This window comes from Plodia interpunctella, chromosome 2, assembly GCF_027563975.2.
Source record: "Plodia interpunctella isolate USDA-ARS_2022_Savannah chromosome 2, ilPloInte3.2, whole genome shotgun sequence".
NCBI lineage: Eukaryota > Metazoa > Arthropoda > Insecta > Lepidoptera > Pyralidae > Plodia > Plodia interpunctella.
In genome coordinates, this window is record NC_071295.1 from 1,993,684 (window position 1) to 2,008,251 (window position 14,568).

Here is a 14,568-nt window from a genome sequence, read left to right on the forward strand (position 1 = left end):
GAATAATATACCAGTTATTAAAGTGGGATTGGGCTGTACGTGTTTGCCGCATGCCGCCATTGATATGGGCCCGACTAGGCTACTTAATATAGCCACAAGAAGGACATAAGAGTAGAGGGAAAGGATGAAAGAGATGGTGGGTTAACAAGTGATGCCATTGCCACCCGACAGTATACTACAGTCAAGAGATTTTCAGAAGAAGAAAGAGTAGACCTTTGCCCAGCAATGCGACTCAACTACATCCACGTCTCGGCGTACAATGTACATGCATTTTAAAATGTGTCTTTGATTACCTTCTAATTAAAGTCAAAGAAGTGTCAAAAAACACTTCTGTCACATCTTTTTACCTAAACGGACTTAAAGTTATCAAACTAATTTCTATCATGATCAAGTCTAGATGGTTGATCGCCTGACAGAAACAGGCTTGCTCAATATAACCTAAATATTCAAGTGGCTGATAAGAACTGCACCTTTACGATTGCGAATTAGTAGTGAGTCCGTAACACGAAAGAAGTCCCTCAGACATGGCGCTTCAGTCGCTGCAAACAACAATCTGTTATTGATAGTTCTTCATATTGCCACGGGCCTACTTTCATGGTATTGTCTCTAGGTAGATAAGTATGATAAAAGTGTGAATTGAGAACCTCCTGCTTTGTTTTGAAATCGGTTATAAAATGCCATGACTAAAACAGGTAAACTTTGTCCAATATTAAACTAACATTATTAGGTATATCTCGCTCGAGTTTTATGTTTCTCACAATAAAATCTCAATCAGAAATCAATTTCAGAAATATGCAAATATTGCCCTTAGATTAAGAAAAATGCTATTTCCTAAACCTTTACAATCACATTTGACCGTAACCTTTATTTACCTAACGAAGTTGCAATACCAAATTTAATAATAGGAAAAACACAGTTTTATTAGTTTTATCATGATGTGTGAATCACGCATCACTAGAAATGACTCACGACTGTCACTACATAAACAGCCTCGCAAGCAGTGGAAACTGAAATTGGAAAATTTTAATAAACAGAACACCAGGTTATGGAGACTTAATCTCTTAACACGATCCACTTTACGACCTAAACTAAACTGTATTACAAAATTAATTTTTATTATGAATGCCATTCATTTTAGGTTCCTAATCGTTCTGTAAAAGTTGATGGTAGGATCTGAGAAATGTTTTACTGAATAAATAAATAAAAGGTATTCTAAGGAACAGGTAGTGACGCAGGCTTTTATAAAACTAGCCCGGCTTAAAGCACGGTCTAATAGGCTTTTTTGTATTAGACTTCTGTTGCTTACTACTGTGGCTTCGCCCGAGTGAGTTATTCTGCGAAAGCGGAACACAAACTTTTGCCCCCCTTTATAGTCAATTGGGGGTTGATTTTTTTAAAATATCTACCCTTTATTGGAACGGGAGCCTTTAACTATATGCATACCAAATTTCGTCAAAATCGGTCCATCGGTTTAGCCGTGAAAGCGGAATATACCTACAGACAGACAGATAGATATATTTTCGCATTTATAACATTAGTATGGATATAGTATGGATGTATTGATTTCTACCTGTTTTTGGTAGAATACTTGCCTAAGTATAATACCGGCCCATACTAAACTGCCTAGTTTAGTATGGGCCGGAGCCCGGGGGGCCTCCACGTCATCGCGTGATAAGGTACAAAATAATCGGTGCGAGCCTCCGCGGTTCAACGCCATCGATCGAAGGCCAAGGTCGACGACATTGACATTGGCGTCTCCGAAATGGGACAAGGCCAGGCGTGGAGCAGAATTTATGATAAAGTCGGGTACAGCCTTAAGAACAAATTAGATAAAAACCCCAAACTTCTAGACACATATTTAAGCTGACAGAGTCTAGTCTCTTACAATGTCTAATGTGTTAAAGAGTCCAGTGTCCTATAACGTCCAGTCTCACAATGTCTAGTGTCTTACAAAGTCCAGTGTCAAAAGATCCATTTCCTAAAATGTTCAGTGCTTCAAAATGTCTTACACGCATCAGCTTATAGCTGCTATGTCTATACCTACTGTTATTATAAAGAGGCAAGCGTTTGTGTGTTTGTATATTCGAGGCGGGTAATCTCTGAAACTACCGAACCGAATTCAAAAATTCTTTCACCATTAAAAAGGTAAGTTATTCAAGATTGCTATAGGCTATATTTTATCTCAAAATTTCCACGGGAGCGAAGTTCCGGGCAACATCTAATGTGTTATAAAATAAAATAATACTTATACTAAATTATTTAAAATCATTGATGAATCATGTCTGTATACGATTGTGAAAATCCGGCTAAGATTATCGTCAACGCCTGGTAATCACCTAGAATCATGTAAATATGCCTACATTTGTTTTATTGAATCCACGGCAAAATTGATTACTATAAATATGAAAATATTTGGACAGAGGCTTAATTAGTTCTACGCATAGCAGACTGCGACTATTGCTTCTAAACTATTGCCGCACGCACATAACTATCACTAATATTGAGTTTGTTAGGTACCTATGTCCATTGCAAACATTCAAAAATCCATCGAGCCGTGTCGGTCAAATTATTTTTGTACGCTCAACGTCAAGGCCCGTCGCCGCTGTCATTGTCAAGGCTGCAAATCCCACGGTTCGAGGTTTTTTTCCTAAATTTTAATCTATTCTCATCCCGACAGCAATGAGTGGAGATGCCTTGGTTTCGTTTTGAGCCAGTTGATACGGGCTTTTTGATATGATTAACCATAATGGTGTACCTATGTCAGTCAAGCTGTTTTTGGTCTACTTTTGTTAGAAATGTGACTATCATAGGTGTTATATTGCGGTGGGTAAGGATAGTTAGTCATTTCTCGATAGCTGTCAGGATTTTTTAATTTCTCTGAATGTATGACCACTTGTCATATGCATTTGTCAAAATCATCAACTAGATTTTGTCCTTCGAGCCGGATATTATCCTGCAACCTGTTAAGACTAGTTGAATTTTCTGGTGGTAAAAATTTAAATGCTTTGAATAAAACGTATTTTATATAAATGTAATTTTTTGAATTACATTCTTCTTCATAGTCGTATTCCTCATGGCTGAGGGTCGTGGCCATTACGTGGAATGAAACACACACAACAACTTTCTTGGCATTATTAATGGAGTGGTTTGCCATTGCCTTCTCCATTTCACACACAAGTTAATAATAATCAACCAGTGTGCAGGTTTCCTCACGATGTTTTACTTCACCGGAAGCAAGTGGTGGTCGATGAAAACTAATATATATGAATCAGATTTGAATACAAACTCATATGGCACGAGTAGGATTCGAACCTGGGACCTTTTGATCCACAGGCGGGCACAATCTTAACAATTACACCACCACCGCTTCCGCACCGAATTACATTAAATGTGATTAAACGGAAAAATTCTAAATAAAAGAGAAATAAGTTGAAGAAATAAGTTAATAGGCCTCTATTTAATTGTAGGACTTACTAGCTTTTGCATAATGTAGACGGACATGATAGACGGACAAACACACTTTCACGATTATTTCACGGTTATTTCATGTAATTTTATAGATTTGATGTATAAAATTACATGAAATTTTCCCGCGGATATTTCACCTTGACACATCCAATTAAATACAACTTCAAGCGTGAAAGAGCCTCGCGAGTTCAAAGACAAAGGTTACAGCTTATGTAACTGCAATGTGCCACATTGAAGGGTGTTTTTATGGTTTCCTATGACCGCCCGCCACGCTACCCTTGTACACGAGGTCAAGGACATCACACTGGTAACTGGTATTGTTGGTATACTTACGTAATATAAATAGATAACCACGATTGGGACATTTAGGTCCCTACAAAGAAATTCACCATAGAGTTGACAGAATACGTACCTCCCACTTGTGAATTGTGACTTCATTGCCAATGAGTTTCAAGTTAAAATTTGCAAATATAAATACCTACCTACCTAGGTTATGTAAATAAATAGACACCTAAATTGGTTTATTATTCAAAGAAACCTTCATTGAGGCCTTCGACACTATTATGCAATGAAAGCGAAAAATACGATCTTGACATTGGCATCGTACGATAAAAGTTGATGCCGACTTGGAAATCATCCAGCTCACGAAAAAGAATCGGCGAAATTCTAAATTTAATTTTCCCTCGTTTTCCATTATAATGGCGTACATAGACAATATAGATAAGTCGGTAGAAAGGTTTGCAAAATACGAGAATCTATCGATTATAAAAAAAATACTAAGATAAAATATGCTTCCTATTGTAATCGAATAAAATATTTCTACATTCAATATTATACCCACATTATACATTTATTTTTTATATAGTAAATGTAGTATATTTACTATATAAAAAAAATATGTATACCTTATACCAAAAGGTTTTATTGTCACTTTACCTAATTGATCAATAATAATTTTAATAACTACATACTTATATCGTCTTTTATATTGTTATTTTAAAGTATATTAGGAATTATTTTCTTTTTCAACTTAATAATGATATTACGATATCATTGTCATAAAAGTTATAATTGTTTTGATAGTTTAGAAAAAAATGATTTTGTATTGTTGTAAAGACAACAATAAGGTACAACTTACAAATGACTACCTATATATAAATAAACCATTTTATCGTATTATTATACATTGAAATATGTAAAGTAATAATTGTATAAGTAAAATATTTACATACCTGGTGGTAACGCATATGAATAAGTTTGAAAAGACGTTATAATTTTTTATCAATGTTAATATTTATTTTACCTGATTTTGTAGGAATAATGAATATAATATTTATAGACAACTGCCAATATTATTTCTTATGTGATAAAAATTTTATTGCAATTGTTATTATTGTACGGGAACGATGCAATTTATTTACTACTGACATACAAATTAAACCTTGGATCCACTCAATCAGAATGTATCATTATGATGGTCGAAAATCACTGACGATACTAACGAATGATCTGCCTATATGCTGGCCAGCCAGGCCAGGCTAGCTCATGCCAAAGCCAAGGTTGACAGAGGAAGGGCTGCGGTGCGGGCGCGGGGAGACGCGGGCTTAACGTTCCGCGCGCTCCCACTGCGACCATTCTGCACCTCGCAGTCGACTCTGACGGTTGTTCAAGTGTCAGGTAAGCGGTGGTCAATTTAAATCCTAATCTACCGACGTGATAGATATATATCAACCGCCGCCGCCGTGCTGTATCGCCGTATGAATTTAGATATCAACTTTGTGACAGCTTTAACCATTTCGAGATGTGCAAAGATAATGTCGAGTGTGTTTTCTCATTGATAAGAAGATATCACGCGAAAGGAACCTGCCGCTGCATTCAAATACAACAAGTAAGAGTAAGCGGTAGCTTTCGCAATCAAAAGTTCCCCCAAAAAGTTTTGAAGTGATTCCCGAAGGGCGGGAAGTGTAAGGCCGCGTGCGTGCTGCGTGTCGCGCATCGATCGAGCCACCCCTCGCCCTTACCACTCCCGGGTCCGATACATTCATTTGGACAAAATATCATTCCATCACTGCATTTAGATTCTACATTCGTTTTATTTATTTGCCGTAGTTTTGTGATTTAGTGCATGTCATAGACGCTAGTTATTATAATTTGTACTTGTGAAAATGGGTGGCTGTGCAACGAAAGAAAACAAGGAAAACAAACCGGCTGACGAAGCCGACGGGTGCGTATGTCTCCGGCCGGCATTTATCTCTTGTGTTTGGTCAAAATCTTTTGATATGATCTTATAAAATCCTAATCCGATTTGAAGATTTTCGAATAATATATCTACTAGATTTAAATTTGCATGTCATACAAATTATAATTGATTACCCTCTTGTATATAAAAGTATTGTAAGTATTGTCTATTGACCCAAAGTATGGGACAAATATCTATTCCTTTATACTAATCAATAATATATTGAAAATACCTAAATAACACGTATCTACTTTCAATCATCCTTAGCATCAATAATTTATCTAATACTTGTCTACTTATGTACACCATGAATAATGATGACTAAGTAGGTACTTAATTTACATGTTAATTTTATTGCAAAAATATTGGCAGGATTGATTGCCTTACTTTTGTATTATTTGGTTGATGCAGCTAGTACAAAATAATGTTTTGAAGTTTCTACCTGCATTTTCTCAATACTTACTTATAAATACCAATAGCAAAGGAAATACCACCTAGTCATACGTAAACGTGGGTTGGATACCATCAATCAATTATGATTCGTGGTAAGATAAGTGAACTCCGTAATCTGAAGCTTAAATTGTTGCTGTACAGACATGAATGCATAATGGTAACAAGAAACTCGCGATAACACGCTCGTTCGCTGTATACGAGTGGGAGGTACGGCTGCGCGCCACGAAGCAGTACCGGTGCGCAGTGAGCTGACACATCCGTTCGACTTGCGCGTTTCGGTCAAGGCGACCTCTGGCTAAATTACGTAATTCCACCACAAAATCCAGTGAATACTTGGGTGTGTTCAAAAAATTATATTGCCATTCCGCGTGACAACTCCTGTATCCGTAGACGTTGCACCCTTTCTCCAATTCATAACTGTGGCTTAGACTAAATTCGTGGCAATGAATTATAAACTTAAAGTCACAATCCCAGTGGTCGTTTGCGGTGGCGCTGTTCTTGCATATTACCTCATCAGGAGGTTTGTAATCTTTCATAACTGTACATGTATACTCTTAATTAAGTTGAAGCTTTTAAGTATTTTATTTACGAGTACCTTAATTTTTTCAATATTACAGCGCAAACAAATTTAATTAGGTTGAAAAGAACAATAAACACTTTTTATTTTTTTTAATAGTTTTTCAGCGGAGTCCCTCGATTCACGAATCAATGGGTACGTCACTAGCGTTTTGAAAATATTGAAATTTTGACAGGACATAGACAAACTAACGGCGGTTTTCATAAAAAATTTAAATTCGGTTTTCCGGAATTAGAAGTTATTTTAATTTGTGCATTTTACTTTGAATAATTAAGATAATTAAACAACTTGTCAGTATGTGCACCAGGGCTACATGTGCGGCGTTAAAAGCGTTAGAAATGTTATTTGATAGATACTAAGAAATTGTGGTTTTATACAAATTAAGATGTGGTTGTGATGTCGGTAATTGCTTTTTACAGAAAAGCAGCAGCAATGGTGGACGCCGCTACCCTTGAGAAATTGGAGGCTGGCTTCAGCAAGCTTGCCGCCTCCGACTCAAAGTCGCTGCTGAAGAAATACCTCACCAGGGAGGTATTTGATGCTCTCAAGAACAAGAAGACCTCATTTGGTTCAACTCTCCTGGATTGTATCCAGTCAGGTCAGTTTACAATAATAGTAACCAACTCGATTTTATGTTATTTCATTCAATTGTTATGTAAGGCATTGAAATACATCCATACCTACTTTTTATTATCTTATCTGCATACTATTCTGCATTTATAAACTATTATCGTAACGCTAACATTTTAGGATTATACTTTGATAATATTGGATAGAAAGAGTTTATTACCTACTTTCTTTTTCTAAAAATACGATGTTGATTGATGTCATAAGATTTGGTTTCCTATATTAAGTTGCACTTATTATTCTAAATTGATTTATTTTTTGTTTCCAGGTGTTGAGAACTTAGATTCGGGTGTTGGAATTTATGCCCCAGATGCTGAGGCATATGTAGTATTTGCAGACTTGTTCGACCCCATCATTGAAGATTACCACAATGGCTTCAAGAAAACCGACAAGCACCCTCCCAAGAACTGGGGAGATGTTGAGACCCTCGGGAACTTGGATCCTGCTGGTGAATTTGTTGTCTCCACCCGTGTCCGCTGCGGTCGCTCCATGGAAGGCTACCCATTCAACCCCTGCTTAACAGAGGCCCAATACAAGGAAATGGAAGAGAAAGTCTCCTCCACACTCTCCGGCCTCGAGGGTGAACTGAAAGGCACCTTTTTCCCACTCACAGGCATGTCCAAGGAGACTCAACAACAGTTGATTGATGACCACTTCCTGTTCAAGGAGGGTGATCGCTTCCTCCAGGCCGCTAACGCTTGCCGCTTCTGGCCCTCCGGTCGTGGCATCTACCACAATGAGAACAAGACTTTCCTGGTATGGTGCAATGAGGAGGACCACCTCCGTCTGATCTCCATGCAAATGGGCGGCGACCTGAAGCAGGTGTACAAGAGGCTGGTGACGGCAGTGAACGACATCGAGAAGAGGATCCCATTCTCGCACAACGAGCGGCTGGGCTTCCTGACTTTCTGCCCCACCAACCTGGGCACAACGGTGCGCGCATCGGTGCACATCAAGCTGCCCAAGCTGGCGGCCGACAAGGCCAAGCTGGAGGAGGTGGCCAGCAAGTACCACCTGCAGGTGCGCGGCACCCGCGGCGAGCACACGGAGGCCGAGGGCGGCGTCTACGACATCTCCAACAAGAGGCGCATGGGACTCACCGAGTACGAAGCCGTCAAGGAGATGTACGACGGCATCGCTGAACTGATCAAAATCGAGAAATCCCTGTAAGATGTTTAACGATCTCGCGCTATCAGTATTTTTTGTATTATTTATCGTTTTCACATAAGTATTGGATGTGAAGGGGCGAGGGCGACACTAGTCAGCGGCGCCCTGAGCGGCGCCCGGGCACGCGGGCGGCCCACTATACTGTTTCGTAAAAGTATTTTCTATAAGGAAATGGAAAATAAAGACAGCTAGCGTTAAGACCAACATTTGTTTTATTTTTATTTATTTTTATCTAGGAAAAACTTAATTGAATAAATTGAAGTAATGACATTTGAAACCAAATCTTTGATTACATGCTTTGCTTTTTTAAAATAAATTAAAATTATAACATAGGTACAGTACAGTAAGTGAGAAATCACGTCTTGAAATTCTGATATATAATGACAAGTTGCAAGTCCACACGAGCCTATCATCGACCATTCCCTTGATTTTATGCCATCATACGAAAGGAGAATTTTAAAAAATCTACAAAAATTATTCTATCCTCAATTTCAAAGTTCAATCCACATTTTTCTTGGAAGTAGATAAATAACGAAAACTGCAAGAATTAATGAATCATTATTACGAATGACATCATCTAGCATCACTTGCATATTCGTTAAAGACTGACCATGAAGCAAGTACAGAGAGCCGACCGATCCTAAAGTTACATAATAGCGGCCATTTGCTGTGGAATTTTAGTAGAAACCTACATAATAGAAATACAGGGTAGTATTTTAAAACACCGGCCAATACTAATATTACGTACTGGAAGTATTATAATCTGGGCTAATACCATGGGAATCTCTCTGGCTAAATGGCGAGTTTGCAAAGATTTTGGGCAGCTGGTGCTATTAATATAATTATTTGTTATTAATAAATAAGAATATCTAAATCCAGTCACGCAGGTAGTCGGCATTTCAGCGCAACTTGCATTTAATTGGCATTGATAGTATATATTTTTTTAATAGCCCACAGCTGGGTAAAGGCCTCCCCTTTCTGCTTCCATAGATCTCTTTCGAGTGCAAATGCCACCCCCGCAGAAATCTCTCTATGTCGTCACGCCATCATTTACGCGGTCTGCCTCGTCTCCTCCTCCCTGATGATTGCATTGATAATATTTTGTGGGAAGAAAGAACGTACGATTTCTGACCATATTAGGTTTTCACACGTCCAATTAACTACCGAGGTAGAAAAGCAAAGCTTACTTACTTATAAAAGCGAAGCCACGGGGCACATTAAAAAGTAATAACGTATTAATTAAGTAAACTGAAACAAGCGAAAGATCTCTTGAAAGAGATTGAGATTATTTTTAATAATAGCCTGATATTTTCTTACAATTATCATACACAAATACATAATTGGTAATTAAATTTGGCAGGCGCAAGTTACAAGGTTTACTTAACTATTCTATAAAGATGTCGTAAATAAAAGACTTCTCTTTCTCTCGTATATAACTGCATCCCATTCCAATGTACCAAAGTACAGCTAATATCCGTCGCTACCGGCATCGCCGGCCGCGGCATGTTCTTACAGATCCAGACGACCCCATTACGGTTGCTAATCCCCCTTCCGAAAACTCACGAGGTAATCGCAGATCCCAGAGTAGTTCAAATAGCAGAAATCGCACTCGCTGGAATCGAGTGCGAGCAATAAGACATCTTCAGCGTTCACTCGGTACCACCCGGCGGCACCAGGACGCTTCTGTCAATAGGCCCTTCAGGCACCTTGAGCAATATAACGCCCAAAGCCGAGGTTCGTTCCCACCTGAGAGCCCTTTGAGCTATTACTGTTTCGGCTGGACGGTCCTTGCAACTGTCCCCATATTTCCTCCGGTTAAGCACTAAAGATCGACGTACCGACCAACTGCAAGTAGGCTTCGATAAAAATAAAAATAAAGAATGTAGCAACAGTTGCTTGCAGTGCAATGCAACGAACGTGTGTAGGTAAGCATTATAGCGTAGACGTTTAAGCTTCGTTTGAAAAGTCCATAAAAAAGTTATCGAAATGACTTTGACATTACAGTTTAATTTGACGTTTGTTTGTGAGCATTGCATTGAGTGTGAATTTGATATGGATAAAGTAATGATAGAGTGATTATATCCATTTATACCACTACAACTTGAGGTGAACACTTTTTTACATAGGTAACTATAGCCCTGTTATTCATAAAAAAGTTATATTATAAAATGCGACAGTGACAAAACATACTTTGGCTTGAAGTATACTGTTAACTTTTTTATGAATAACGGGGTTTTTGTTTAAACAAGATGTATTAGAGGTGTTTCTCGATCTATTAAACACCATTACAGAGCTTCATTTATTAAGAAAAAGTGGTTAAGAAATGAATTGTTAGCTTTTATTAGTTTATGTCGTAAAATTTCATAAACTAGTGACTACACATACAATCCAGTTTCTTATAATCATTTCCATTTTTTAGAAATCAAAATAAAATTTACAAACATTTCATAATGTTTGCTACATGAAATAAACTTTAGAGAAAAGTAAAAATTTTTTAATATATTTTTCATTAACATTGTGAAGTGTTCTTTATATGCATGTACCCAATATACACAAAATTAAGAGTATTATGGATTATTGACTTACTATGTTTAAATTAATATATCACTAGCTAAGACGCCTAGCAAAACGTTCACAACCTACTGTCAAAATTGGCTCAACAGCGTCACCCTTTTTCAGACAATATCAGCAATTTAGTAGTAGGTTGTTCCATCGTCTAAAGGTTTGACTGTTTGACACTGACTGGCTGGCTGGTTCGATTTGACACATTGATTTCTCGAGTTCACGATTTGGCGCAATTTGAATTGAATTGAAATTATAAATAAAAACAACTCCAAATACTAAGATAATGGCTACGCCGAAAAGTGAGAAAGATTTTAATTTACCACTATCAAGAGTAAAAACTATAATGAAGAGTTCGCCTGATGTAGAAGCAGTTGGGCCCGAACCTCTTTATTTAGTAACGAAAGTGACCGTAAGTTTTGTAACCTAAAAAAACATCTTCTGTTTGTGAAATCCTTATATTATCGTTATCCTATCATTAAGTGCGTGCTGTGCTCCCAAAATCATTTTAATTACATCAAATCCAATGAAAACAGACGACTATATATTATTTCCACATACTTTATTTAAAATAGTCCTGATAGTACACTTTTAATAACCATTACTTACTCATGAAATGGTAGGCAGTAAAATTGTTTAAAAATATGTTAATTTCTGTTTCAGGAACTCTTTGTAACAGACTTGGCCAAAAGGGCTCACAAATACAGTAACGGAAACATGCTAGAATACAAACACATTGCCGAAGTAGTACAAAGCGATGATACCTTGGACTTCCTGCGAGAAATTATGCCAAAGAAAATCACTGTACGGCAATTTAAAGAATTGATGGCAAAAAAGGCAGCAAAAGGTGAAGATTCCGATGAAACTTCTTCGGACTCCAGTGAGGAGGAAAGCACGGAAGAGAGCTCCAGTGGAAACGATCAAGACTGACACAAAAGGAACAAATAATAGGTTAAGTTTTTATGAAACTCTGAAATTGTAATTGGTATTAAAATCCATTGCTGGCTATACACTGTTGGTAAACAGTTCATCAAACTTTGCCCAATTTGGCATACATTGCTGGTTTTTCATTGAGGTAAATACAGGCTCTCATACAAACTTTGCAATGTTCATTCATTTGCCTAACCCTCAGTTTGAGTTTGGGGATAGTGTGTAGCTGACATCGGACCCACAATACAAGCTGCATTGCTTGTTATGTGGGTCTGATGTCGGTTCATAGCAATGTGAAGAATAACAAAAGTGATGTTAAGTAACTATCATGTATTAAGAAGTCATGAGTAAGTATAGAAAATCTGAAATTATAGTATTAGTTCAATAAATTTCACAATATAGTGTGTCACTTTTTAAAACTCCTGGTGATGTATGAACTCTGACACTCTTCCACTATTTTGAAACTTTATTTTGTAGTGTGGAAATTACCAAATTTATCATTTATCATCTATTTATTTCTTCACCCACCTATATGTAAATTGACAGAACAATGGCTACAACGTTATTAAGTAAATAGTGTGTTATATGTGTGGTTTAAGTTTCCCATTTTGATGTGTTGACTAAAGCTGTTACATTTTGTGCATGTTGACTGTTTTTTTGTAAATTAATAGGATACATTAATTGTAAGTAACTTGACTATGAAATCATTTTTCCAATAAATATAGTATTATGTGAATACATGTCTTATTTTTATGGTTCCTTATGGAGCTCTAATGGGATAGGATCACTTTATTATCTGTCTGTTTTTTAATTCATACTTCCATACGTACTATGATAATATTATTAAGTAAATTTGGAATAGATATAGTTAATGACTCGGTCAAACATAGGCAAACAGTAATATGTATAGAGCCTTCCTTGGTTCCACACTGGCTTAAAAAAATGACTGTTTTGGTTGTTATCTTTATATTTGGCCAGTCAGATGAAGATAACCTAGCTTTGAGGTTATTCATTTGGTGCAATAACTGTAATCATGCAGTTTTTGTTTTGTTTTTATTATTTGTTTTAAATTAACCCTTTCATTCTTGTGTATTTTCTGTTTCATTCTAGGCTGTAATTTTAGAGCCGTAAAAAATAATATATTTGATTTTCGAAGATTCGACTCTGATTGAATGCTCGTTGACATTAACCCTCATTAGAGGTATGGCTGTTCAACAAGACAATGCGTCATACTAAACGCAATGATATTCAAATTTTATTTGTCTTAAATAAGATTTACTTTATTATTACGGCCGATTTGCATATAGCACGGATCATCAACAATACACAACCTTACATACTAACCTTTATAATAATAAGAAAATCTCTTCGCGTCTGTCTGAACGCGATAAACGCAAAAACTACCGGATGGATTTTTGCATGATTTTCACCAATTGTAGGTATGTTATTCCTGAGGAAGATTTTGGTGTATATAATTTATTTATAGGATTTACCGGAGCGACGCCTGGACGAGCCGCTAGTTTTCTGTACATCTCTTCGTTCCTTTAGCTTTCACTTACCACGACATCTCAAATAGGGAAGTCCCTTTTTAAGTGATCCTTCGAGCCGGATTCAACAATCCATACTAATATTATAAAGAGAAAAGATTTGTATTTCTTGTTTCTTTGTTTGTAATGAATAAAATTAAAAACTACTGGGCCGATTTTGATGAAATTGGCACAGAGTTAATCGAAACCTTCAGGAGTAACATCTACTTTTTTATTATGGTGTTAACCGAGTGAAGCCGGGGCCATACCATAAAGTACTGTAGAAACCCTCCGTTAACCCAGTTTATATCACGTCTCAATTATTTATTTCAGAGCAATACGCGTGCGGTTTCTTCTAACCACAAGTTTAATCTACCATTGCATTCGTGTCTGGAAGAAATTGCATTATACTTACTTTGTTGCATTTATCATTTATTTTTATTTGTTTTTTAACACCCGACGCAATAAGAGGGGTGTTATAAGTTTGACCGGTAAGTGTGTCTGTCTGTCTGTGTACATGGCACCGTAGCTCATCAACGGGTGAACAGATTTGGATGTGGTTTTTTTATTTGATAGGTAATTTTTATGCGGTTGTATATGTTTGATCAAAATCGGTTCAACCGTTCAAAAGTTATAGCGAAATAAATGTTGAAAGTCGGGGTTTTTTTAATTTGTCTAACAAATAAACTTGTTTTTGCCTTTGACCGGCCTGACATCCCAAAGGTTCTCTTGGGAATGTTATTATTGCTCTCTTAGTTTCCTCGTACGACATTCGTGGTTGGAAATGGAGTGGTCCAAAGTCCACAGCGTATGGTGGTTCTAGGGCGGAACCACACGATTTTAATAGTATGCACTCTGATAGTTAAGTAACTACAACAATATTCTTTAAGTGAGCCAGGCAATAACTAACAATTTATTTAGTATTGGAATGCAAACAGAAGCGAATTCGTAGCTCAATGACATAAAAATCCTATGTTATAAGACCTCGAGATGCTTAACCTTCTCGAGCGTGAAGACGT

At 37.0% G+C, this 14,568-nt stretch overlaps 2 protein-coding genes across 4 annotated transcripts; both read left to right on the forward strand.

Annotated features, from left to right (window-relative positions):
• The first annotated feature begins 4,993 nt into the window (after positions 1–4,993).
• LOC128675731 (arginine kinase-like) lies at positions 4,994–8,735 on the forward strand. 3 transcript variants are annotated; one of them, XM_053755345.1, is made up of 3 exons: positions 4,994–5,145; positions 7,157–7,335; positions 7,633–8,735. In XM_053755345.1, the coding sequence occupies exons 2-3, from the start codon at positions 7,170–7,172 to the stop codon at positions 8,532–8,534; spliced, it is 1,068 nt and encodes a 355-aa protein (XP_053611320.1). In that variant the 5' UTR covers positions 4,994–5,145; positions 7,157–7,169; the 3' UTR covers positions 8,535–8,735. The 3 variants fall into 3 exon arrangements, with proteins under 3 accessions (XP_053611320.1, XP_053611310.1, XP_053611301.1); XM_053755335.1 differs by having other exon boundaries at positions 5,103–5,692; XM_053755326.1 differs by lacking the exon at positions 4,994–5,145 and adding an exon at positions 6,406–6,680.
• A 2,544-nt stretch (positions 8,736–11,279) lies between these two features.
• Positions 11,280–12,761, forward strand: Chrac-16 (Chromatin accessibility complex 16kD protein). The gene is made up of 2 exons (XM_053755404.2): positions 11,280–11,505; positions 11,757–12,761. The coding sequence occupies exons 1-2, from the start codon at positions 11,380–11,382 to the stop codon at positions 12,021–12,023; spliced, it is 393 nt and encodes a 130-aa protein (XP_053611379.1). The 5' UTR covers positions 11,280–11,379; the 3' UTR covers positions 12,024–12,761.
• The last annotated feature ends 1,807 nt before the right edge of the window (positions 12,762–14,568 follow it).

What these genes read in the sequence shown, in the direction of transcription:
- Chrac-16 (XM_053755404.2), top strand. Translation starts at nt 11,380, where the DNA reads ATGGCTACGCCGAAAAGTGAGAAAGATTTTAATTTACCACTATCAAGA. An exon ending in ATTTAGTAACGAAAGTGACC is followed by an intron (nt 11,506 to 11,756) that starts GTAAGTTTTGTA and finishes TTTCTGTTTCAG; the next exon opens with GAACTCTTTGTAACAGACTT.
- LOC128675731 (XM_053755326.1), top strand. Translation starts at nt 6,604, where the DNA reads ATGAATTATAAACTTAAAGTCACAATCCCAGTGGTCGTTTGCGGTGGC. An exon ending in GCATATTACCTCATCAGGAG is followed by an intron (nt 6,681 to 7,156) that starts GTTTGTAATCTT and finishes TGCTTTTTACAG; the next exon opens with AAAAGCAGCAGCAATGGTGG. An exon ending in CCTGGATTGTATCCAGTCAG is followed by an intron (nt 7,336 to 7,632) that starts GTCAGTTTACAA and finishes TTTTGTTTCCAG; the next exon opens with GTGTTGAGAACTTAGATTCG.